The sequence below is a fragment of the Piliocolobus tephrosceles genome, chromosome 4 (genome assembly GCF_002776525.5).
Source record: "Piliocolobus tephrosceles isolate RC106 chromosome 4, ASM277652v3, whole genome shotgun sequence".
NCBI classification, from domain to species: Eukaryota; Metazoa; Chordata; class Mammalia; order Primates; family Cercopithecidae; genus Piliocolobus; species Piliocolobus tephrosceles.
In genome coordinates this window covers 140,460,001-140,483,864 of record NC_045437.1, presented here as the reverse complement: position 1 = coordinate 140,483,864, position 23,864 = coordinate 140,460,001, and the positions used below count along the sequence as shown (strand labels likewise).

Below are 23,864 nucleotides of genomic sequence, written 5' to 3'. Positions count from 1 at the left end.
CTCACCAACCATGTTACACAGGCCAGCTCTGCCACTATCGGATTCTGCGACAGAGGATAAACTCCATCCTCTCTCTGCACCTGAGTTTCCTCCTCTGCAACATGGGAAAAACACTATCTCCCTTCCAAGGCTGTGGTGAGAATCCACGGGGAAGTGGAGTCGCACACTTTGTAAACTGTAAAGGGCTATTGCTCTGTGGAGGGTTATACTTGCCTCGGCTGAGCATCAGGCCAGAAAGGGGGCTCACCCTGGAGTCTGTAGACATAGTAGGCATCGGAATCCACCTCCCTGTCCCCAATGGTGGTTTTGCAGATGTAGCTTCTGTCCTCAAAGATACCAGAAAAGCCACGCTGGTGATCGTAGGGGACAGGCAGTGCAACGTCCCCTTTCTTCTCGTGCAGTGTCACCACCAGCTGTGGGTCTGTTACTCGGCATGGAATGGTGATCTCAGTTATTTCCGTGAGAAAGATGAATAGTTCCTCGGCGTCATTAGGGAGGAAGCCCACGGTGGGATCTGCCAGGAGTGGAGCCATGAATGAGTCAGGGAAACCGGGTTTCTGGCCATCCCCTGAATTGCTGTGTGGCAAGTCATTTGCTGTCTCTGGCCCTCTGTCGCCCCATTACAGAATAGGGACGCTCCCAGAGGAGCACAAATCAAATGTTAGAGATGGTCCCTTCCAGCTCTAATGTTTGATATTGACAGCACCAGGGTAAGAAAGAAGGCAAGTCACAAGTTGAAATGCAGCTGATATCTGGAGCTTGGAGAATGGGGAAGACGGGATGTAGGGTCAAGAGGGAGCAGATTGGAAGCAGCTGAGAATATAGAGTTCTTGGGAGGCAGGAATGGGGTGACTGGCAGGGATCAGGCAGATCATCCAGACCAAGGAGTGGGGGCGAATACACTGCCGGACTGAGCCAGGCTGGTTCCATGATTGTCTGCTTTTCTAGGATGGCTGCATTTCACGACAAACTAAAGCACTCCAGGACTTCCCCCGATGCCTCCAGTTGAAAAAGGGGTAAGGAGTGGGCACACAGGCTGGGGACCCTTACCTGGCACAAAGATGTACAGCCGTTTCCGCTCATCAGGCTCCAGTCCACGGGAGTCATTGTAGGTGCAAAAGTATTCTCCCGTGTCTAGCCCAGTGAGGTTGGTCAGTGTCAGCACACTGGAGAAGGTGCCGTCCTGGGCCTTGGCCATTTCCTGTGGGGGCTTCTGGGACATCCGTTCCCACACCACGGGAGCTGAACCCGAGCAGGTCAGAACAAAGGTGCTGGAGACATTGAGGATAAGCTCTGGTCCCGGGGGTGTGATGACCAGGCCCTGAGAGACCTGCGGTTCCAGCAGTAACAGCAGGGGCAGCAACAGCAGCTGGCCTTTGGGAGAGGAGGTATCAGACATCAGGGCACAGGGGCCTCAGCACCTCTCGCAGGGCTGAGCCTGTGAGGAGGCCACATATGCACAGCCCTCAAGTCCTTGAGGAGCACAGCTCCTTTATCCGACAGACAGACTGGGGCTCTCCAGTCATGGCTCTGAGGATCACTCGCCCAGCTCCAGGGCTCTAGGGATTCCTCCAGACCGCTTATGTCAGTCCCTTTAGACCCCAGCCTCTGAATCCTTCAGCAGTGCCGTGTGTAGGCAGTAGGCACCAGAAGGGGCCAGGAAATCCTCGGGAAGCAATTCCCTGGCCTCCAGTTCCTGCATTGCTTCCCAGGTCACTTTCTGAGCCTCTTCCCTACAGCTCCCCGCCCCCTCCCCTGACTGCCCAGGTTCTGCCCAAGGCCCAGAGGTGGCTCTGGGTGGGAGAGCGATGGGAGGAGGGGCTCAGGTAGCTCAGAGTGGGGGCAGGAAAGATGCTGAGGCCCCTCTGGGCTGGAGGGGCCTGGGGGTGGGGGTATGCGTGTGTCAAGTGATTAGTTTCCCTCCATGACATCCCCTGAACAAGGATTTTGCAGGCCACACCCTCCATGCCCCTTGGTGATAAAGATCAGGAGGGGAGGTGGGCAGTCAGGCAGCCAGTCCATCTGACAGCCAGCTGCCGGGCAGGCTACTGGCTGGTCATTAATTTCTGGGTCAGCCGCTCAGCCCCTGCAGAGCCAAAGACATGTTAACCGACAGGACTGAGGGGTGGGGTGTGCTGAGAAGCCCAGCAGGGACTTGGAAGCTCCCAGCCAATGAGGGGTCCAAGCCAGGTGCCGCGGATCTACCAGACCGAGGACAGGAGGCCAGGGGTGTGTGCCAGAAGGTGGGATGGGGTCTGGAGGACCAATCAAAGGATGTGAGTTGATGGTTCTGGACAAGCAGGGGCCCACTGACGCTTTCTGAACTGAAGGGCTGGCAGCTGGAGGCCTCCACAGAGCCCATTGGAAATCCCGGAAACTAAAGCCGAAGAGCAGGGCAGTGTGCCTGGTGCTTCACGCCCTGCCACCAGCAAACATCACTCCTGCCAGCTCCAGGGTTCCACTCCGCAGCCCTCCCAGCTCCCCTACCTTATCTCCCATCTACCTACCTTGGAGGGCCAGAGCTGGCATCGCACCCGGAAGCCGCATGGTGTCCTGCAGAGTTAAAGAGGATTTTAACACCTGGCCCAGGGCAGATGGAGGCAGCGCCAGCAGCTCTCTCACCACCTGGCTCCTGCAGAATGAGCCCCAGCTTGGGCCACCCAGCCTTCATGTCCGAGGGGCTGAAGTCAAAAGCCACCACGTTCCAAGCCTGAAAGGGCACTCAAGACCACAGGCCCTCTCCTCTCCACCCCAGACTCAGCCTTGGGGGGCCTGGCCCTTGCTTTCGCTCTGGTTGTGACTCTCATGTGGCCCCGGCTGCGTCCCCAGCCTCTCTGCGGGCCTTAGTTTCCCCGTCTGTACAGTGAGGGAGGGGAAGTTGGGCTGGATGGTGTCCAGGGGCCTGCCAGCTCTGACAGCCTGTCCTCCGGGTGACAGTTCCAATACCAGGCTCTTATCTGCCAGGACAAATATTTGGGAAAGTGTGATGAAAGGCCTGGGAGGAGCAGGGGGGAGGCCAGAACCCAGAGAACTCCCGCAGCTCCACAAGCACAACAGGAAATGGAGGAGGCTGTGGGCTGTGGGAAGGGAAGCGGGGGAGCCGGGGCTGTGGAATGTGGGAGGTGGGCCTGGACCCCTTTACTCAGCGCAGAGCATACAGGGAGGCCCAGTGGAGAGCGGCTAGGGGCTGGGCCCAGGAGAGGTCCCCTCGAGCAGCCAGGCCTCACAGGTCCTTGGAGACCAGTGAAGCCAGGCTCCCCACCTCCACCCTCAGGGTGCAGATGGAGAAACTGAGGCTCTGAGAAGATGAGAAATTTGCCCGAGATTCCACAGCAGAGCCTGTCTGAGAGGGAGACAGAGAGAGAAAGACCTGGAATGATAGAAGCAGAAAGAGACAAAGACGCAGAGACAGAGAAGAGGTGCCCAGAGAGACAGCACCAGAAGCACTAAGAGACAGAAGCACTAAGAGAGACACTAAGACAGAGGCACTAAGAGACAAAGACAGAGACAGACTGAATGGGGGCAGCCCTTGCTCTCCTCTATCTTGGAAAACACACCTCGGGTCCCAAGAGACCACCAGGAGCCAGGTATGCCAAAGTCTGCCTGTAGCATTGGCAGGAAGGAGGCCAGAGGACGGGGGGTCGCAGAGCATGAGCTTTGGGAGGTGATGACGTGATGAGGCAACAAGGAGCCTCCTCTGGCCGTGGGGCTGCCCGGCCTATCCTGCCTCTGAAGGCCATGCCCAGCTTGCCCCCGCCTCCCCATCTCATCCCTTTTAGTTTTCAGTTTAGGGCTGTGGACCGGGTTCAGGCCCCAGCACGCCACCTCTTGTACCATCACTCTCCCTGTGGCCTAAGTCCCCAGCTCTGGAAGTGGATGATGGTGAGTGCCGCACCTACCAGGGCAGCATTCACATGTCAGGAGTGGGACAGAGGCAAGGCTCCCCCAGCCTATGGACCCCCAACCTTAGCTCTGCCCAACACCCCATGAAACAGTCTGAGCAAATCAGCTCTTCTCCCCGTTCCCTTTCGGACTGCCTGCCTGAAGGTCTCCTCGTTTCTTCCTCTCCCCTCTCTGATCTGCTCCTGACTCGAAGCCCAGCCCTTCTGACCCCCCCTGCAGCCTCTGCTCCCCACCATCCCTCTGCCCCAGCCCCTCCAGCTGGATGCCAGGCCTCCTTGGTCAGGAGGGAGCAGCGCCAAGGCGGAGCCAGCAGCCCCCACAGAGGCCCATCTGCCCCTCCATCGGTGCCCCTCTGGCTGCCCCCTTCCTGCTAGAGATCTCAGCCAAAGAAAATCATTAGCAGCGGAGGCTGGGGGAGGGGGTCACTTCAGCCTCCCTGCCCCTCCTCTCCCAGTCTCCCTGGCTGGCCACACTGTTTATTATTCTAAAGGAGGAATTTGGCCGGCTGGCCAGGAGAAGGGAGGTCACTGCAGCGGGGTTGGCCTGGCTCTGGAAGTCTGGGCTGGCCATGTGGGCTGGGCCTTCATGGCATGCAGCCCCCGACCCTGCTCCCATGTGGTACTCCATCCTCTCCCCTTCAGAATCCCTCCTGCTGGGCCTGGGGCTGGGGGTAGCTTAGAGACTCTGAGCTAGGGGAGATGCTTTTTGAATGGGCAGCAGAGGCCCAGAGAAGGACAGAAGCATGCCCCAGTCGCACAGCAAAAAGGCAGATTCAAGCTGTGGGGAGGGGACAGGCAGGCAGTGTGGATGCTGTAGGGAGGGTGTAGGCACGCCAGGGATCTCAGACTGGCTTCACTATGAATAGAGCAATCAGCTCCCCTCCTAAGCACCCTGGGACCCACTACGAGACTGAGCGAGTCTCCAGCGTCTCTGGACTCTGCTTCCCCATCCATACAGAGAGGTTGGCAGGTGTCATTTCAAAGAACTGTCCCTATGGTGAAGCTCTGCCTTTTTGACTGGCCAAAGAGAAGATTCTAGTCACCATGAATCTTACTGGGGTGTTTTGAGGAGGTGGGGGCTAGTAAGCAGGAGGGGGTTACGTTCCTGAGGCTAGAGTCACATGAGAATCCACCAGCCCTCTCGCTCCATGGATGGAATTTCCACGACTATTCAGCCACAGACTTGCTGTGCGGGCTTTGACAAGTTGTTTCCCTCTCTGGGCCTCAGTTTCCCTGAGTTAGACAACAGGCTGGGCACGGTGGCTCACGCCTGTAATCCCAGTACTTTGGGAGGCTGAGGCGGGCGGATCACAAGGTCGAGAGACTGAGACCATCCTGGCCAACTTGGTGAAACCCCGTCTCTACTAAAAATACAAAAATTAGTTGGGCATGTTGGCGCGTGCCTGTAGTCCCAGCTACTCGGGAGGCCGAGGCAGGAGAATCACTTGAACCTGGGAGGTGGAGGTTGCAGTGAGCTGAGATCATGCCAGTGCACTCCAACCTGGTGACAGAGTGAGACTCTGTCTCAAAAAAATAAATAGATAAAAATAAAAAGAGTTAGACAGCAGTGTTTCAGGGGACTTTCCGCTGGTGATGTGGAACCCCAGGAGGTGGAAGGGAAAGAGTGGTAGGGACAAGAGGCTGGAGGGCCAGGGAGGGCAGAGTAGGGCTTAGGGCACCCAGACATGACCTCCCAGGCCATCTTGGATGACTCCCTGACACCCCCCATTGTCCACCCAATGCATTAGGCCTCTTTGTGCTTCCCAGAGGCTGCTCTGGTTCCAGCCAATCCCAGGGAGGCCCAGGCAGCTGACTTGGTGGTAGTGGGTTTGCCTGTGACAACTTCCCCTCTTTAGGAGGACTGTACTCCAGGGAAGGGCCACCTAGGGACAACCTGGATGTCACAGTCAGAGAGCAGGCACTCCCCGCATCTGCTGTACTCTCCTGCCCAGGGAGGCCTCTAGAGCAGAGAGAGGGAGGGGACCCCTAAGTGTCCCCCTTTTGCCCATGAAGAGAGTGCTGTGTGCCAGGAACCCCTCCTGATTCCTCCTATTCTGGCCAGGTTGTAGGCTCAGAGGCCCAAAGTGGAGGTCACGCCAGCTCCTCACGTGACTCAGAAGGACCCCCCCACCTTAGGGGAGCAGAGTGAGGACCCCAAGTCCAGGGGAGCAGAGTGAGGACCCCAAGTCCAGGGGCACAGAGTGGAACCCCAAGTACAGGGGAGAGAAGTGGGGGGCCCCAAGTCTAGGGGAGTGGAATAAGGACCCCAAGTCAGGGGATCAGATTGGGAACCCCAAGTCAAAAGGGAGCAGAGTGGGGGCCCCAAGTCCAAAGGAGCAGAGTAAGGACCCCAAGTCCAGGGGAGAGGAGTGGGTGCCCCAAGTCCAGGAGAGCAAGCTTCCTTGGGGAGTCTTTCTCAGAGCCCCAGACTTCCCTCCTCCCAGCACATACAATTCTCCACTCCTTTCCCACCGCCTTAATCTAAATAAATCCAGCCCATCTTGGCCACATCCGCCAGCAACAGCTTCCCTCCCTCAGGGTCCCGAGGCTCCCACGACACAGGCAGGCCAGGGAGGGGGCCCTGCATTGCTGCGGGGTTGATGGGGGGAGCCTGCACATGGTGAGCACATACACACAGTACAGATGCACAGATGCCTGCCTACGCACTTCCTCGCACGCTCCTCTGAAACACACATGTATGCAACAGGCCATGTGTGTGCCAAGCCCTCATGCAGGCACTAAACATGTGTACACCCACACAAAACACATGTGTGCAGCTCCCACTGTGCCCAGCACCCGTGGAGATGCACCCGTGTGCAACAGTTCACATGTGTATGCAGCACATACAACATGCATAGAACATGTGCACATAGAACCCCAAATTCACCTGAACACACAGCCATATGCATGAACAGACAAGCCAGAAAGCCCGTGTTACTGCACCAGGAGCCATTCTGAGCATTTGGCATGTATTGGATCACTTGATCCTCAGTCAACTCTATGAGGTACATACAGTGATCATTTCCATTTTACAGGTGGGGAAACCGAGGCAGGGAGCATTTAATAACTGGGCTAGGAACGCAGAGTCAGAAGGGGTAGAGCAGAGATTAAAGTGAAGTGGTGTGACTCCGTGCTGTCTGCCACCAGCTCCACCGCTTCTGTGACCAACGTGCCTGTTTAGTTGGGTCTGGGGAGAAGGCAGTGGGGACTGATAGAAACAGATGGATTTGAGAGTTACTTAGCTGAGAATCGACAGGACTGGGTGATTTAATATTGAGGGGCTGGAGAGGAAGGTATGCACCTCTGTATCTGGCTTGGAATACTGGGAGGCAGGAATGTGTGTGTGTGTGCGCGCGCACGCGCACGGGCTGAGGGGAGGATGCCGTTTTCTGAGATGAGAATAAGGTCAAAGAGCAGGAGTGAGAGCTGCGACTGAGCAGGTTTAGGATGGGGAGGGTCTGTGGGCACTGAGGGGACAGTGGGATGCTCAGCCTGGAGGCCGGGAACAGGCCGGGTAGAAATAGCAGTGAGATGAGAGAGAAAGGGCCGTGCTGCAGGGAGACGGGGGTGCTGGGGGCAGGCAGTCTCAGGCCTGGGATGCTCTGAATAAACCAAATGCCTGAGGGAGGAGGAGGCCTGGCCATGGGGTTATGGGGTCAGAGTCTTGGAATGTCAGCACGCCAGAGCCCTCAGGGATCATCTATCTGATCTAACTGCCTTCCTGTGCTCCATTGTGCTTGTGGGGAAACTGAGGCTTAGGGAAGGAAAGCAAGAGGGCCCATTGTTTTGGCCTAGACAAGATGGGCTCGGGTGGTACGTGGGGCTGAAGCTTACCTGCCTGCACAGCTCCCCGCCTCCAGCCCCTGCTAAGATGTGAGGCTGGTGGCTCAAGGCCCCAAGGTTCAGGCTACAGCTGCCCCTGCCCTTTCCACAGCACACCTCTGTCCTGCCACACATTGACCTTTGTTTCAAAGTCACTTTCTCTGCACAGGCCCAATCAGGCAGGGATTGGCGACTGAGACTTAGTGCAGGTAATTTGCTAAGTTGTTGGGAGAAGTGAGCCGAAGACTCCAGGCTCCTGACCCAGTCCAGTCTTCTGTTCTCCGTACCGGGGCACTTTACAGGCCTGGGGCAGATTTTGGAGGGGGGCTGGGGTGGGAAGTAAGAAGACCTGGCTCTAGTCCCAGTTGTGACACCCACTTATAGGATCGTGGTCCCCCCTATCTGCAGGGAATACATTCCTAGGTCCCAGTAGATGCCTGAAACTTTGGATAAAATCAAACCCTATACATACTATGTTCCTCCCCCTACAAATGCATACCTATTATAAAGTTTTATTTATAAATAAGGCACAATAAGAGATGAACAACAATAACTAATAATAAAATAGAACAATGATAACAATATACTCTAATAAAAGTCATGTGACTGTGGTCTCTCTCTTAAAATATCTTACTGTACTCTATCACTCTTCTTCTTGTGAAGATGTGGAATGACACGGTGCCTACATGATGAGATGAAGTGAGGTGATGGCGTAGACATTGTGAAGGAGAGTTAGGCTACTACTGACCTCCGGACATTATCAGAAGGATCAGGTCATCTGCTCCAAGTGATCCTGGACCACTGAGCCATGATGGTGTTGATGGCTGGATGTCAGGAGTGGACTCTGTTGATGACTAACAGGAGGGTAGTGTATATGGACAAAGGGATGATTCACTCCTGGGCGGGACAGACAGGACAGTGCAGGATTTCATCACACTACTCGGAACAGCACAAAATTTAAAGCTTATAAGTTGTTTATTTCTGGAATTTTCCATTTAATGTTTTTGGACCACAGTTGATCTGGGGTAACTGAAACTTCAGAAAGTGAAACTGCAGCTAAGTGCGACTGCTATACAGTCCTGACCCTCTCTGAGCCTCAGTTGCCTTATCTGTGCAAAAGGGTGGGCAAGATTGTCTTGGGAGCACTTTCAGGGCTGATGTGCTGTGGCCCTCAGGGCTCCACTCTGGGAAGGCAGCTGTGCTGAGTTGGAATGCTGGGCTCCGGGTGGGGGTGCTGGGGAGGGACCCATGTCATGACTCAGCTCAGAGAAGGCTGCCAGTTCCAGGCCTGGGAGTCTGTGGGGGCAAGAGGCATCTGGAGCCAGGGATGGAGTCCTCCCGCCAGCAGCTAGAGAGTAAGAAAAGGATAGCAGCATAGCCTGGGCCTGACGGTGAGTCTGGCCCATGTGGCTGTCCCCAAGCAGGCTGAGATGTGGGTGTGATCAGGTCATGTCATCAGGGAGCCCCATCCTGGGAGCCAGAGAAGACAGCAGGATCAGAGGGTGAGGAGACAGTTACAGGTGGAGGGGAGAAACTGGGGAAGTGGCCGAGGCTCCCACCACCCCTATTCAATCCTATGCTCGCTCCACTTCCAGTTGTGGGAGAAGGCTCAGTGCTCCAGCCCTGCACCACGAACCTCCCCACCAGCCTCGGAATCACTCTGAGGGCTACAGAGAGAGAACAGCCAGGACAGGCCACACGGTCTTGGAGCCACTCTCTGTGCCATGCTGCTTCCAGGCCCAGGGGCCTCTTTATGTTTCCAGGTACCTACAAAGTCCTCTGAACAAAGCAGCAGAAATCGACTAAGATGGGGCCTGGCGTGGGCTCCCGCTGTTCTGGAAGTCCAAACTGGATGGAAGAACAGTGCTGGTTCCCTGGAAGCCTGCTGAGCCCCCTGCACCCACCCCTCCAGCACAGGCTCGGCTGCCTCTGGCTGTCCCACTGCTAAGCTCCTCACCTCCAATCTGTCCCCTCCACCTGTTCTCACACACCAGCCATGGGGACCTTTCTGAAACACCTATGTGACCTTCCCAGCCCTCTTCTGCTCTCCATCCCCCTCAGGCAAAGACTGGCTTCTCCGCCCAGCCTTTGAGAACCTTCCGGCCCTGGCCCTGACAGCTCCCTCACAACTGAGGGAGGAAGGCGGCTGCCCCCACAGCTCCCCAGGGCCCAAGCCAGGCCCTCACACTCGTCACTCACTCGTGCTCCTCTCCCCATGAGGCCTCCCCAGGGAACACAATGGAAAGAAATGACCTATTTTCTGGAAGTCCAAAATAAGATGAAACATCTGTCTGGAATGGAGCCAGGCTGATAAAGAACGGGCTGATCCCCCAGCCCGAGCCCCGCTCTCCTGCAGCAAACACCCCCTCACCCGTCAGAATGGGTGTGCTTGGGGGTAGGGGCAGCGATGCTGGCTGGCTACTTGGAACGGTGCGTGGGAAAGCACTCAGTGTGTGCCTCACGGCTGCTGGGGCCCAAGGGAGGGGCCCACGGGAGGGGCCCTTCGTCCCCAGGAAGGCTGGGAAGCAGCCTGAGAAGGAGGTCAATGAGGGAGGGAGGCCTGCTGCACACCCCTGCCCACCGGCTGTAGAGCAAGCGCTTCCTGCCTCCTGCGGCGCCTTGAGGGCTACCCCCAGGGCCCTGTGGATTCCTGGCCCAGAGTCCCCCCACCCACCCCGGCCCCATCTGGGCCTCTAGCAGCCTTAAAAATAACAATAATAATAACAGCTACCTCTGATTTCGTACAGTTGACCCATGAACTACACAGGTTTGAACTGTGCAGGTCCACTCTCACACATGTGAAGCATTCACACCCTTCCCAGCCTTCCACTCCTCCACCTCTTCTGCCTCTGCCACCCCTGCGAGCAAGGCCAACCCCTCCACTTCCTCCTCCTCCTCAGCCTACTTAACGTGCAGACGAGGGTGAACACTTTTTCAGTGATCTACTTCCACTGAATGAATACTGAATGTATTTTCTCTTCCTTGTGATTTTCTTTTCTCTAGCTGACTTTATTATAAGAACACAGCATATAATATACATTACAGACAAAATATGTGTTAATTGACTTTATGTTATCAGTAAGGCCCACAGTAGGCTGGCTATTAGCAGTAAAGTTTCTGGGGAGTCAAAAGCTATACATGAATTTTTGACTTTGCGGTTGGCAGTTGTCCCTAGCCCCCTCGTTGTTCAAGGGCTCACTGTACTTATTACCCACTATTTGTGCTAAGCTCCTTATGTGAGTGATCTCACTGAGTCCTCAGAACAATCCCATGACATCGGTACTGCTTCCTCATTTTGCAGATGTGGAAACTGAGGCTCAGAGTGGTTACATTGTTTGCCCAACAGCTTGCCAGTGGTGGCTCCAGTGTTTAATTCTGGGCAGACAGGCTCTAGAGCACACAGCCCCAGTGCCCATGTGACAGCCCGTCTGTGGCAGGAGGCAAAGATGAGGAGCCCCGCAAAAAGGACAGCCCAGTACCTGGCACAGAACAAGCTCAAATTAAAAAAAAAAAAAAGTTAATTAGCTGGGCATGGTGGCGTGTGCCTGTAATCCCAGCTACTCGGGAGGCTGAGGCAGGAGAATTGTTTGAACCTGAGATTGCGCCACTGCACTCCAGCCTGGGCAACAAGAGTGAAACTCCATCTCAAGAAATAAAATAAAAAATAAAATCGTCAGCCTCATCCTTTCGCCTTCTTTGTCCCGACTTCTCCTTTCATTCTTTCATACTCTCTTTTGAGCTGGCTAAAGCTGAAGCTGACAGTTTGAGTGGGAAACAGTCACACCATTTTTCACAGAGCCCTACAATCTTAGTACATTCCCCCTATTCACATCTCCCCCACCTTCTCTGCAATTGCACACTCCCATGACAGGGATCTCACCACGTCACCTGTGGCCCATTTCATTCTTAGCCAGCTTGGAATCTTCAGAGGCCAGACTATTGAGAATTGTTAATTACACTGAGTACAGTTTATCTCACTGTATTCTCTGCTTATTGGTCCTGCTTCTATCCACCAACCACCCACTCTCCAAACACAGGACATCTTCCTAGTTATTGTTCTGATCCCTGCCCCCAATCTGGAAACAAACAAAAGCCCCTACTAATTTAGAGCCAGGCACTCTGCTAAATGAGATGATCTAGAGATTTTGCTTCATCCTCACAACCACCCTGTGAGGGGGGTACACTCATTATTCCCATTTGATAGAGGAGGATACTGAGTCTCAGAGACTTTTGGTAACTTTCCCAAGATCACACAATAAGTAAGATGCAAAGGAACTGGAATGCAAACTCAGGCCAGCCTGACTCCAAAGCCTATATTCTTCTTTTTTAGAGACAGGGTCTTGCTCTGTTGCCCAGGCTGGTGTACAGTAGCATGGTGGCGTGATCACAGATCATAGCTCACAGTTCACTACAGCCTCAAACTCCTGGGCTCAAGCGATCCTCCTGCCTCAGCCTCCTGAGTAGTTGGGACTATAGGAGCGTGTCACCACAACTGCTAAAACCTGAATTATTGCCCATCATGCCAGACTGCCTGTCTCCTCATCAGAAACAGTTCTGTCCATCTGTCCACAGAGAAACGTTCTCCTCTAATGGGGTCCATACGGAATCCAGGATCTCAGGGATGAGAAGGTCCTCAGGGATCTGGGTCCCGCCTCTGCTCTGACTGAGGAGTAGTGTATGCAGGGGGGCCTGCCCTGGGTCACCAATAATTTTAAAGTCAAGCTAGAGATAGAACTCAGGACTAGGAATAGAACTCCACAACTTCACTGCAGAGGTTGAGGGTCAGCACACAAGGCTAAGAGAAGGGTCTTTGCTTAGGAAAGCCAGGGTCTGGCAGAGGCAGTGCTCCTGCAGGACAGAGCATCCAGGCAATCAGCCCAGGTGTGTGGCCGGCTCTGCCCCAGGCCTGCTGTGCTCAGGGTCCAGGCCCGCCCCTGTGGGGGCCCCAGCATCCCCTTCCACTGTTTGCAGAGGGCCAGGGCCTCTGTAGCTGCAGAGTTCCAGGCCTCCACCATCCTGCGGCTGCCCTCCCCGCCCCCACCCCCCAGAGCCTCATCTCCGGCCGGTGCCATGGCAACGGAGAGTGCCAGGCCCTGGCAGCCAAAGGAGCCCCTGAGAGGGGTCCCAGGCTGAGACTGAGGAGGGGGGTGCGGCAGGCGCAGACAAGCAAACCTTCTGTTCCCCTGGCTGCTGCCAGCCCGGAGCAGCCATGGGCTGGGGTGGGGGCCGCAAACAGAATGGGTTCTCTGAGCCAAGTGGGCAGGGGACAGGCAGGCCTTGGGCCATTCACACTGACCCACCAGCGCACAGCCTTCCCCCACAGGCCCAGATCCTGCAAATAGGGGAGGGGTAGCTAGCTAATGAGTCAACTCTTCACTTATCCGTGCCAATTACCGAACATTGAGATTCCCCTCAGAACCCTCCTGGGCAGCAGAGCAGGAGGGCAGAGAACCCCCATGTTTCACTGACCCTCTCACTGTCTCAGCATCCATCCTCCCACCCCTATCTTCGGTCATTCACTTAACCTCCCCTCTGGGCCTCAGTTTTCTCATCTGTGGATTGCAGCTCGTAACTGGGTTGTCAGGGCTATTGAAGGAGTTAACACAAGCAAAATGCTTAGAACAGGGTCTGGCACATAGCCTTCTGCAAAGTTGGTGGCCACATTATCATTACTCATTCACTTGAGGGAGAAGTCACTCACTCACTCGGCCTTGCGCGCACAGCCAAGACTCCACAGGGCTAGGCTTCTCAGCAAAGGTATGCGTGTAATAAATGAGATGGTGCAGGAAGGCCTCTCCCAAAAAAAGCCTCCTCAGGAAGAGGTAGCTGCTATGATTCTTGGTACTATCAGTAGCAACAGTCCTCTTCAGTGTACTGAGGCTCAGTGAGGAGTGTCTCATCCTAGCACACGCAGGGATTTGGTGCCCAACCTAGGGCGAGACCCATCTAATAACCTTCTCTCTACTGTCTGTCAATTACTTCTTTCCTGAACCTTTGTCTTAGTCCTTTAATATGACTTCCCACAAATCAGGATACTTACCTAACAACAGTCTGGACTCTCTCCAAGTTCCTAGTATGGGATTAGGCCTACAGTAGGTGCTCAACAAATGCTTACACAGTATGAGAGATTAAATGGCTCTGCAGGGTCAGCTCTTCAGTCCTGGGCCCTCGGCTGCCTCCTAATAACACGGAATTCACTAGGCTAGGGAACTGGCATGGGCAGGCAGTGGTGACTCTTTCCTTCCAGGGAGGTGATGGGGATGAGCTGGTGAGGGCAGAACAGACATGGCACTCTGAAGTCAACAGGCTGAGCCTGATGCCATCCAGGGCAGGGAAATGGCATGGGAGCCCTGCCAGGCTGGGAGCAGTGGTTCCAGCTGGAAGACACTTACTCCTGGGTCCAAGTCCCAGTTCTACCACCTCGTAACTGGGTGACCTCTCTGAGTTTAACTTGTCTGAGCCTCAATTTCCTGGGAAACGGCATGGGAGACCTCCTTTTCCATTGCTGGGGGCGGGGTGCAGAGATGATGACGCACAGCACTTGGCACATCATAGGTGCCCAGTAAATGGTAGCTAATATGAGTATATGATTACTCCAGTGAGGAGACGGGGTATGGCTTCCTGAGGGGGGTGGCCTTGAGCTAGGCCTCCAGGGTTTCTTGAGTTTTTTTGGCAGATGATGCCAGGGAAAGGTACTGCCAGGGCTCTGTGAGAGATGGCAAGGCATCTGGGAGAAATGGCAGGGAGAGATCTGTTGGGCTAGAAACTGAGGCTCCTCAGCAAACAGGTAAGTGATGGCCAGGGAAGGAGGCAGCAGGAGGCCAGGGAAGGAGGCAGGGAGACTTCAGGAAAGGTCTGTGGTGCTGTGTGAGGATTTGCTCTGGACACACCAACTTTTCAAGGCGTTGATAGTGATGGCAGGTAGTAGCTGCTGGCTGGGCAGGGCAATGCTGTAACTCCAGGCACTGTGGGGAGGGGGCCTCCACGCAGGAGGATGACACCAGCAGGCTGTCATTTAGTGGGAGGCTGTGGATTAGGATGGGGACAGTGGAGGCAGCAAGGCTGCTTTTGGGGATGAAGCCGTCCCAAACCCAGCCTGAACTCCCTGGCAGGACCAGCTACATAATTTGTGGGGCAAGCACAAAATGGAAATGCAGGGCTCTTTGTTAAAAATTATTAACAATTTTAAGATGATGACTGCAGAGCATTAAACCAAACACAGGCCCTTCTAAGCATGGGGCCCTCAGGAGGATGAGTGCTCATGAAGTCATTTCTGTGCCCTGGACTAAAAGGGGAGGCCATCTGTCTGTCTCCATCTATTTATCCATCCATCCATCCATCCATCCATCCACCCACCTACCCACCAATCCATTTATGCATCTCTACATGCATTTATTTGTCTAGTGACCATTTCACTATCCATTCAGCAGACAGACCCCGGGTTGGAAACTGATAAGGACACAAATACAGGTGAGATGGGAGCCAGCCACAGTTCACCAGGTCACACCTGCACCTTCAATGCTCTGGGTCAGGAGGGGCCAGGGCTTCTGTGACATGTTTAGAAAGCTCAGCCTTGCCCCCCTAGGGCTAACTGGAAACCCCACCCCACCCTATACCCAGTGAGGCTCAGAAGTGGAGAAGCTGGTGGCGTCACTGCCCTTGGGTTTCCACTTCTCAGAAGGGAAGGTAACAGAGCAGCAGCAAAGAGGATGTGGTAAAACAGCCACAAGAAGCATGGCAGGAACTCTCAGGGGCTAAGGGCAGAGCTGGATGGACCTCTGGGGGTCACTAAGCTTCTCCCTTGGCTTCTCCCCACTTTATTATAAGAGGAAACTATGATTAGAATGAAGAAGTGGCGTGGCCAAAGGCTCGGGGGTCCAGCAAACCACCCAGGAAGATTCCCATCTCTTGTTGGGATGGCTTTGCTCCTTTTCAGCCCATACTCTGTCCAGAGAGTCCTGGAGGCTGAGCCCTGAACCACAGAGGTGGAGCTGGGTCTCTCCAGGCCTTCAGAGAGATGGGAAAGACCCAGTACCTGTGGTGGAGCAAAGGCAAGCCCAGGTCCCAGGCTCAGCGTCATCACCAATGATCTGCACGGACCTTATGTGTAACCCCTCCCCTCTCTGGACCTTAGTTCCCATCCATACAATAAAGCAGTTGAATCAGGTGACCCTCAAAAGTCCTTTTCATCTCTGACATTCAGGAACTTTCAGACCCCCGACCCTCCCAAGGGACAGCCGTCTCCAACACAGGGCGGAGAAGCTGGTACCTCTGGCAGATAAAAGGTTCTGGGCACCTGAGACATCAAATAGCCCTGATGTGAACTGAGGAGAGGAGAGGATTTTAATTCGGTTAAAGCAATACACCTTGATTTTCAGCCTCCTGCACCAGGCTGGGGGTGGGCTGCCCCAGGAAGCATCTGGTGGATGTGGGGGTCGGGCGCAGGGCGGGCTCTGGGGCCAGGGCTTGGAGGTTCAGGAAGTCTTAATCCTGAGGATCTGTGCCTGAGGGCTCAGGAGGGATGTGAGGTGGGCTTCTACACTGGAAGCAACAAGTATGCGAATTTCACACCCACTCCCACCAGAGGTAGGTCCCTGCATCCATTTCTCCCCTCACCTCTGGATCCCATCACTCATCTGGGCCCAAGTCTTGCTTCCTCTTGAAATTAGAGCATATGAGGTTCGAAAACTCAGCGCTGGAAGAGACTTAAGGGTTACAGCATCCACACACAGCCCCTAGTGGGCCCACCTCTCCGACCCTCCCTGCTCAGTATCCCAGGAAAATGGGCATGTGGGCTCTGTGGGAGCCCTCTGAGCTCCTCAAGAAACTGAGCACGTTAAGGGGCCACACTAATAATCGTCAGAAAGTTCCTCCTTGTTATTGCAGGTTAAAGTTTTCCATTAGTGGTCATCGATCCTGACCTCTTTCTGTAATGTGTAGAGAAAGGATAAGAAAAAAACCCTTTCATTGTGAAGTTAAATATGCATGATCCCTGAGTACACAGCAAGGCTTGTGCAGTTGCCAATCTGGCTGGCGTGGCTTGGAATCCTGAAATTGTTGTAGGGCTGGAAGAAAGCTTTACCATCATCTGGGTCAACCTCCTTGTTTGACTGACGGGAAAACTGAGGCCCCAGGAGGGAACGACTTGCGCACAGTCCCATAGGGTTCTAAGGTCTGATGACTACCTCTGGAATGCTGAGGGCCCCCACAGCTGAGGCACATTCTCAGGGTTTACACTGGATCCCCAGGGGCATCCCAGGCCCCATCCAGCCTCTCATCAAGGGGATCTGGAGTCAGAAACACCCAGGTGCAAATCCCAGCTCCGCCACTTCTGAGCTGTGGGACTTGAGGCAATTGACTGTGCGCACTTTCTCACCTGTAAAATGGGGAGAGTTTAGCCGGGCGCGGTGGCTCACGCCTGTAATCCCAGCACTTTGGGAGGCTGAGGTGGGCGGATCACCTGAGGTCAGGTAGTTCGAGACCAGCCTGGCCAACATAGTGAAACCCTATCTCTACTAAAAATACAATAATTAGCCAGGCATGGTGGCAGGCACCTACAATCCCAACTGCTTGGGAGGCTGAGGCAGGAGAATCACTTGAGCTTGGGAGGTGGAGGTTGCGGTGAGCCAAGATCGCACCATTGCACTCCAGCCTGGGCAACAGAGTAAGACTCCGTCTCAAAAAAAAAAAAAAAAAAAAAAAAAAAGTGGGAAGAGTTTATAGATCTAATTTTGCTGTGAAGGTTAATTTTTTTTTTTTTTTGAGACAGAGTCTTGCCCTGTCGCTCAGGCTCACTGCAATCTCCGCCTTCTGGGTTCAAGCGATTCTAGTGCCTCAGCTTCCCAAGTAGCTGGGATTACAGGTGCATGCACCACATCCAGCTAATTTTTGTATTTTTAGTAGATATGGGGTTTCACCATATTGGCCAGGCTTGTCTCAAACTCCTGACTTCAGGGGATCCACCCGCCTCGGTCTCCCAAAGTGCTAGGATTACAAGTGTGAGCCACCGTGCCCAGCCTTGATGGTTAAATTAATCCAGTATTTATTAAGAACATCCTGAATGCCCTGCATGTTCCAAGAGCTGAGGAATACAGCAGCAACTCTGAGGTAACGATGTAAAGCACAATTGAAGTAGACACAGAAAGTACTAAGAACAGGTTGGTTCCTGTTATATAATCCTGCTCACACTGCTTCCTAGCTGAGGTGCTACAAACCCTGACCCTGGGAAGGGGCCCAACACCCCTTCCCTTCCCTCCTAACACTGTGGGTCAGAAGACAGGGGGGCACTGAAAAAAGATTCCCATTCCAAGAACCCACTGCCCACTGGGTTCTGAATCATATGCAAGAAATGGGTGGGCATTTCAGAAGACCTTTTCATCCCTTTCTCCCTCCCCACTGCACTGAGCAGCAGCCTGTTCTGAGCAAATGCCCAGAGCACCCTCCTTTAGCCTAGGAGGCGGCTGGTCTCAGAGTCAGACTGTGGCTCGTGCCTGGAGGATGGACACGGATCTTTGGAACATACATGGTGTCCAGGTCCCTTCCACGGGCAGAGCCTTTTGTAGATTGTAGACTAATTTCATAACCCAGTGTTCCAATGCAGGAGGCTGGGAGAGCAGTGGCTCTCCCAGTCAGTGGCCAGAGGTCCAGCTGTGAAGTGCAGGAACTGTGGTAAGCACCTTGCCAATGCTGTTGTCTCACGGAGCCCACACACAGTCCTGCTGCTCACGGAGAAGGAGATTGAGGCCCAGAGAGGCAAGGTGCTGCCCCAGGATCACACAGTCAGCCAGAAACTGGCTCGGGGTCAGTGCATAGTCATCTGATGCCCAAGCCTGGTGCTGTTTACCCACAGCACTCGCTGCCTTCCAGCTGTGGAAGTCGCCCAGAGATGGGATGTGGGGGGTCTGAGGTTAGCCACAAGGTGGATTTGTATCAAGCCAGGGCAAGCACTGGGTCTCCTGACTCTGGATCCACCGTGCTTTCCGCTGCCTGTCCCACATCTGCGGGCAATTATAAGTCCCAGCTCTTCTTCCCACAGAGGAGGGGGGCTGCTGATAACTGCTGTCTGGGAGGAGGGTGCTGACCAGATGGTCTCCTTCCTCTCTCAGGACTAAGCCAGGGCCTGGGCAGACCTTGGAGCAGTCAGACCTGAGGCTGCACTTTCTGCTGGAGAAGGTGCTGAAGTCAGGAGCAGGCTCTGCAGGAGGACGGAGATTCTTCCCTCTGACTAGGAGCTTCCCGGAGAGCACGGGGTAAGCATTTAGAGTCAGGCAGACTTCAGCCTAAACACCACCTCGACTCACCGTATCACCCTGGGAAAGTCACTTAGCCTCTCCAGACCTCAGTTTCCTCATCTACAAAAAGGAGGTAGTAACACTGATTTCAAAAACTTGCCATGAGGACTCCAAGGTGTGTGAGGTACCAGGCTCTACGCCTGCATGAGGTAGGTGTTCAGGGACTGTACGTCCCTGAAGGCTATGGCTTCTGGGTCTCCCTCTTGGAGACAGGGGAGGACTGCGTGACTTCAGAACTTGTCACTAGAGGCCTCTGTGCAATCAGGAGGTCACAGAGGGAAGCAGACATACTCCTCCCTGCTTGCAATGGAGAAATGCCGCCTGGTCCTGGAAGGGCACCTGTGAGAAGGCTGGAGGCCTGGGTTCTAGTCTCACACTTGGGAGCAGAAGGTCTTCAGTGAGCTCCTCCTTCCTTTCACCAGGACACTTTCTCAGTCCCACTGCCTATCCAGGGCTGGGCACTGGGGGCAGAGCACAGGATGGGGAAACCTTAAACCTTTCCCCAGCAGAAAGTGCAGCCTCAGGTCTGCTGCTGGGGCCTGAACAATCTCTGATGAACAAACAGAACATAAACAGATCACCAACAGCGGAGGGCCAAGTAACATGGATTCAGCACAAAGTGCATGGCTAGCACTTGGAAGACAGGAAGAACCTGGGAAGGCTGCCTGGAAGAGGTGGAGTAAGGAATATCCCTGAAAGAAAAGTGATGAGGAAGGGCATTCCAGGAAGGGGGAAGAGGGAGGGCAAATGCCCACAAGCAGGATGGTGCGCATTCCTTCTGGGAATTCTGGGATCTGACTGGCGGGAACAAAAGGCCCAAGTCTGGAGTAATGGGGCACAGGGAGATTCCAACCTCTCCAGGTTGTGCCACTTACTAGCTGTGTGGTTACAGTTATGTGGCTGCCTGAGCCTCAGATTCCCCATGTATAAAACGGAGGTAAAACAGTCGCTGCCTCTGGGGTTGCTGGTGAGCATTACATGAGATCAGTCTCATAAAGCACTCAGCACAGTCACGGCGTGCAGTAAGTGTCAAGCAGTGGCAGCCTCTGTTAGGAGCTGGGAGTTTCTCCAGGCACTGGGGAGCCATAGGCGGATCCTGGGCAGGGAAGTGGTGTGATCGCATTTATGCTTTAGAATGGCATGGAGAAGGAGTAGAGTCCAGAAGGAGGGAGGACAACGAGGAGGCCTGAGCAGCTGCCTGGGACCAAAGGAAATGGCCCACTGGCTGATCCCTTCTTCACAGAGGAGTCCCCCGGATCTGACAATCAGGTCCCAGCCCCCAGCCCCCAGCCCCAGCAGCATGACAGCTAGGGGGTTGCCATGGCCCCCCATCGCTCTTGAACTTTCCTAGCCCTCAAACTTTTCTAGCTGCTGGGGGTTTAGAAGGATATCTTAGGAATCTAGAAAATTTGCAAATCCATTTGAATCCCCAAAGGTTGCCTGGTGGCTGACTGGCCTAAAGCCAGACTGATTCTTAGAAACAAGGCTTGGGCTGAGGAACAGCGGCTATGGTCCTGAGGTCCCCAGTCCCCTACTTTCTGTGTACCCTTCTCCCAATTCCCCTCTCCCGCTCCTCCCAGCTCTCCCCACTCCCCATTGACTGTGCTGCGCTTTGGAGGCCCCACTCAGCACCCAGAAACCCCTGAGAGTTTTTGATGAAGGCAGGGGCAGCAGGGATGATGAAGTGGAGGCCACTCACCCCAGAGCAGGGGAAAGGAGAAAACTGGCTCCTCCAACCCTGACATCACCCAGTCTCCCAGCCTCCTCTCATCTGGTTTTGTTAAAAATGTCTTCCTTTTTTTTTTTTGCCTACTCAAAGAGATGCAGGCTAGGGCAAAGGGACAGGGCATGCGGCTGGCGTTCCCACTTTTTCCAGTGCTTACCTTGCTGCTGATGGCTTCTGGTGTGGGCAGAGTTCCAGGCTCTGGACAGTCACCCCCTCCAGGAAGTCCTCCTTACTGCCCTCTCCCTGTTATCAAGTTTGGAGTTTCTGTTATCAGAAAGACTGCTGGTCCCACAGTGGGTAACAGCTGGGTAGAAGGCCAGGAAGGACCGTTGCAGGCTCCTGAAGGCTCAGGAGAACGGAGGGATGGAGGAAGGAGGCTGCTGCAGGGAAGAGGAGCGGCCCAGCTTCGCCTCACTCCCCAAGCATCCTTCGGGAGGAGCAGAGCCGCCAGAGGGGCTGCCCTGGGTCTGGCTGTCTGCGTAGGGCAGGGCGAGCGCAGGCTGCTGCTGGGCAGCTGGGCTGAGGGGCCGGCTCTCTCCTCCTCGTTGTTGATCTCCTCTCTGGCTCCAAGTTGCTCACAGAGCGATCCTGGGTCCCAGATAGGGCGGGCAGTCACTGCTGGCTGCTGGCAGCCTCAGGAGCTCACACCACTGTGGGCTTCCATGCCCCACCCCGCCTTCCCCCGCCACTTTGGGGGAAAGGCTGCAGGGCGGCTTCTGATTGGCCCAGCTGGGAGAAGGGGGGCGGTGGGGCAGGGAGGGTGGACGCGTGCGTCTGTTTTCAATTTCAGGTTTTTTTCCCCTCTCTCTTTCTTTTCCCCCAAGTTTCTTGTTTTTCTTCTTTTCCCTCTGCTTACTCCCTCCCGTCGCCTGTTCTCTCAGGATGTGAGGGGATGCTTAAAAATTCCACAGCCTACGCCAGCCACCAGCCGCTGAGTCACTTTTGTCAAAGAGTGGCCTGGACCCCACTTGCCTGATGCCCATCTCGTGTGGCTGCCTCCCCTTGCCATGGCACCCAGGGAGAGTCATTTCTCAGTGCCTCAGTTTCCCCATCTGTAAAGGAGACTCTGATCATCTCTATGGTTGATTCAGTCAACCTTCATTCATTGAGCAAGCATTCTGAGCGCTTACTGTGTTCTAACACTGTACTGAGTGTCGGGGACAGAGCAAGACATGGTCCTGACCTCAGAAGCACCCAGGCTAGTGAGCGAGATATTCACTGGGCAAGCAGGTGCCCGGTGGGCAGACAGGAGGCTGACAGTGCATTTAGAGGGACCCCTAATGCAGGCCTGAGAGAATCAGAGAGCACTGCTGAGAAGAGGTGACGTGGAGGAGACGGAAAGATCCTCCAAGATGATCAGCCATTTTTTCCGAAGGACAAACCAAGGCCCAGGAGTGAATTGGCACAGAGAGGGAACGTGATTTGGTCAAGGTCATCCAGCACAGATCGGATATCTCTGGATATTGATAGATACATTCCTTTTCGCGTCTCAAAGTCCCTGGGGTGCAAGGAGAGGATTATTTGCCCCATTTTATAGATGGGGACACTGAGGCCCAGAAGAGCAAAATAAGCTTCCCAAGCTTACACAGCAATGGCAGAGCTGGGGCAGAACTAGGTCTCATGAGTCACATGATGGAAGAGACATAAGTCATCTGACCCCAACCCAAGACCCCCATTCCAGTGTAGATGAACCCCCTGTCCTGCTTTCTTCCTAGGTTCCCCCTGTGGCTCTTTCATTCAGTCACTCAACAAGATACTTTTGAGGATCTGTTTTGTTCCGTTTCCATTCTCTGGCTCTTCTTTCCCACCAGGGTCTGCCAAGGAGTCTGAAGGAGTCTTCAGTTCCCCCGGCTGGGTCTCTTCTTCCATGCTTAGCTTCTCAGATCAGAAGACATCTCCAGTTACAGACTCCTAACCCTCAGATGCCAAATCGCATTATTTTAGAAGGGCATATAGAGTGGCCTCACCACCCCTGCTCCCACTACTGTACACACGGGGTAACTGAATTCCAGAGGGTGAAGAAAGGTGTCCCAGGTGACACAGGTAGAGGCCGGCTCTGCCCTCCTTCCACTCTTCCCTCTGCGCCACTAAGTCTTTCCTCCTCAGCTTCCCCCAGGCCCCTGTTCACAGAGCAGGGGATTTGCCTGAGCTGGAATTCCATGCCCACCACAGTCAACAATCTTGCAATCATTGCTTGGTCTAGTCCCAGTCGGGATTGCCCAGCAGAGCATCTGGGCTGGACCATATGGAAGGAGAAGTGTTCTCACACTGGCTCCCTGCCACGGGTTGGGGACCAAAAGAGTACCCCAAGAGAGGGGGCCTGGCCAGGTCTTTGTGGCAGCAAGGTCATAGGGGAAAGTGAAAAGATCCTACAGGCCACAAGGTCAGGCTTGCACAGGGATTTCTTGTGCCCAAAGACTCCATCAGAAATTTACGACTCCCCTCCTAGCATCTGCCTGGGCCATTCACCTCTGAAGCCTTGGCTGACCCTCTGCAGCCTGGCCAGCCTGGGGGAAGCCAGGAGACACACCAACCCCTAATCCCCAAAGAAGCTAGTCTGGGAGTCAGAAGACCCAGCCACAGACTTATTGGGAGACCTTGAATAGGTCCCTTGCCTTTTCTGAGCCTCAGTTTCCCTATCTGTGCATAACAGGTGTGGACTCACTATGCTACAAGGCCCTCGGGATGGTCTGTCTGCAATTTCCCTTAGAGCGGGGCTCTAGTAAGGGAGAGGAGGTTGGTGGGCCCTAGGGCAGGGGTACAGCTGGGGGCCAGAGATGCAGCACAGAGGGGAGGGGCAGTTGGCGGTGGCTCCCCTGAGAAGCTGGCGGCCTCCGGTTTCCGGCCAGCCCAGCCGTCCTGAGGCCCATCTGGAATTACTTAGCCCCTACCACCATTAACCCTTGGTGGGCACCAGGACTGTCATTCCTCCTCTCAACTGAGATATGGGTGGGAGGCGCAGAGCTATAGGGAGCACCCCAGGACACTCGCCAAGGACAGGACAATTGAAGCAAAAGTGTCATGATTGAGAGAGGAGGTTGGAGAGCTACAGATAGAGCTGAGTTTGAATCCCAGCATCTCCAGTTTCAAGCTACATGAGCTTAGGCAAGTCACTTAAACTCC

At 54.6% G+C, this 23,864-nt stretch overlaps 1 protein-coding gene across 1 annotated transcript in view; it reads right to left on the bottom strand.

Annotated features, from left to right (window-relative positions):
• The window catches only part of PDGFRB (platelet derived growth factor receptor beta), a 41,897-nt gene extending 20,465 nt beyond the window's left edge, over positions 1-21,432 (bottom strand). The window contains exons 1-4 of the mRNA XM_023227052.2: positions 20,899-21,432; positions 2,508-2,553; positions 1,051-1,374; positions 248-514 (exon numbers count right to left, since the gene is read on the bottom strand). Of these exons, the coding sequence (XP_023082820.2) occupies positions 248-514; positions 1,051-1,374; positions 2,508-2,547 (631 nt within the window). The 5' untranslated portion in view covers positions 2,548-2,553; positions 20,899-21,432. The remainder of the gene's footprint in view (positions 1-247; positions 515-1,050; positions 1,375-2,507; positions 2,554-20,898) is intronic.
• Positions 21,433-23,864: the final 2,432 nt, after the last annotated feature.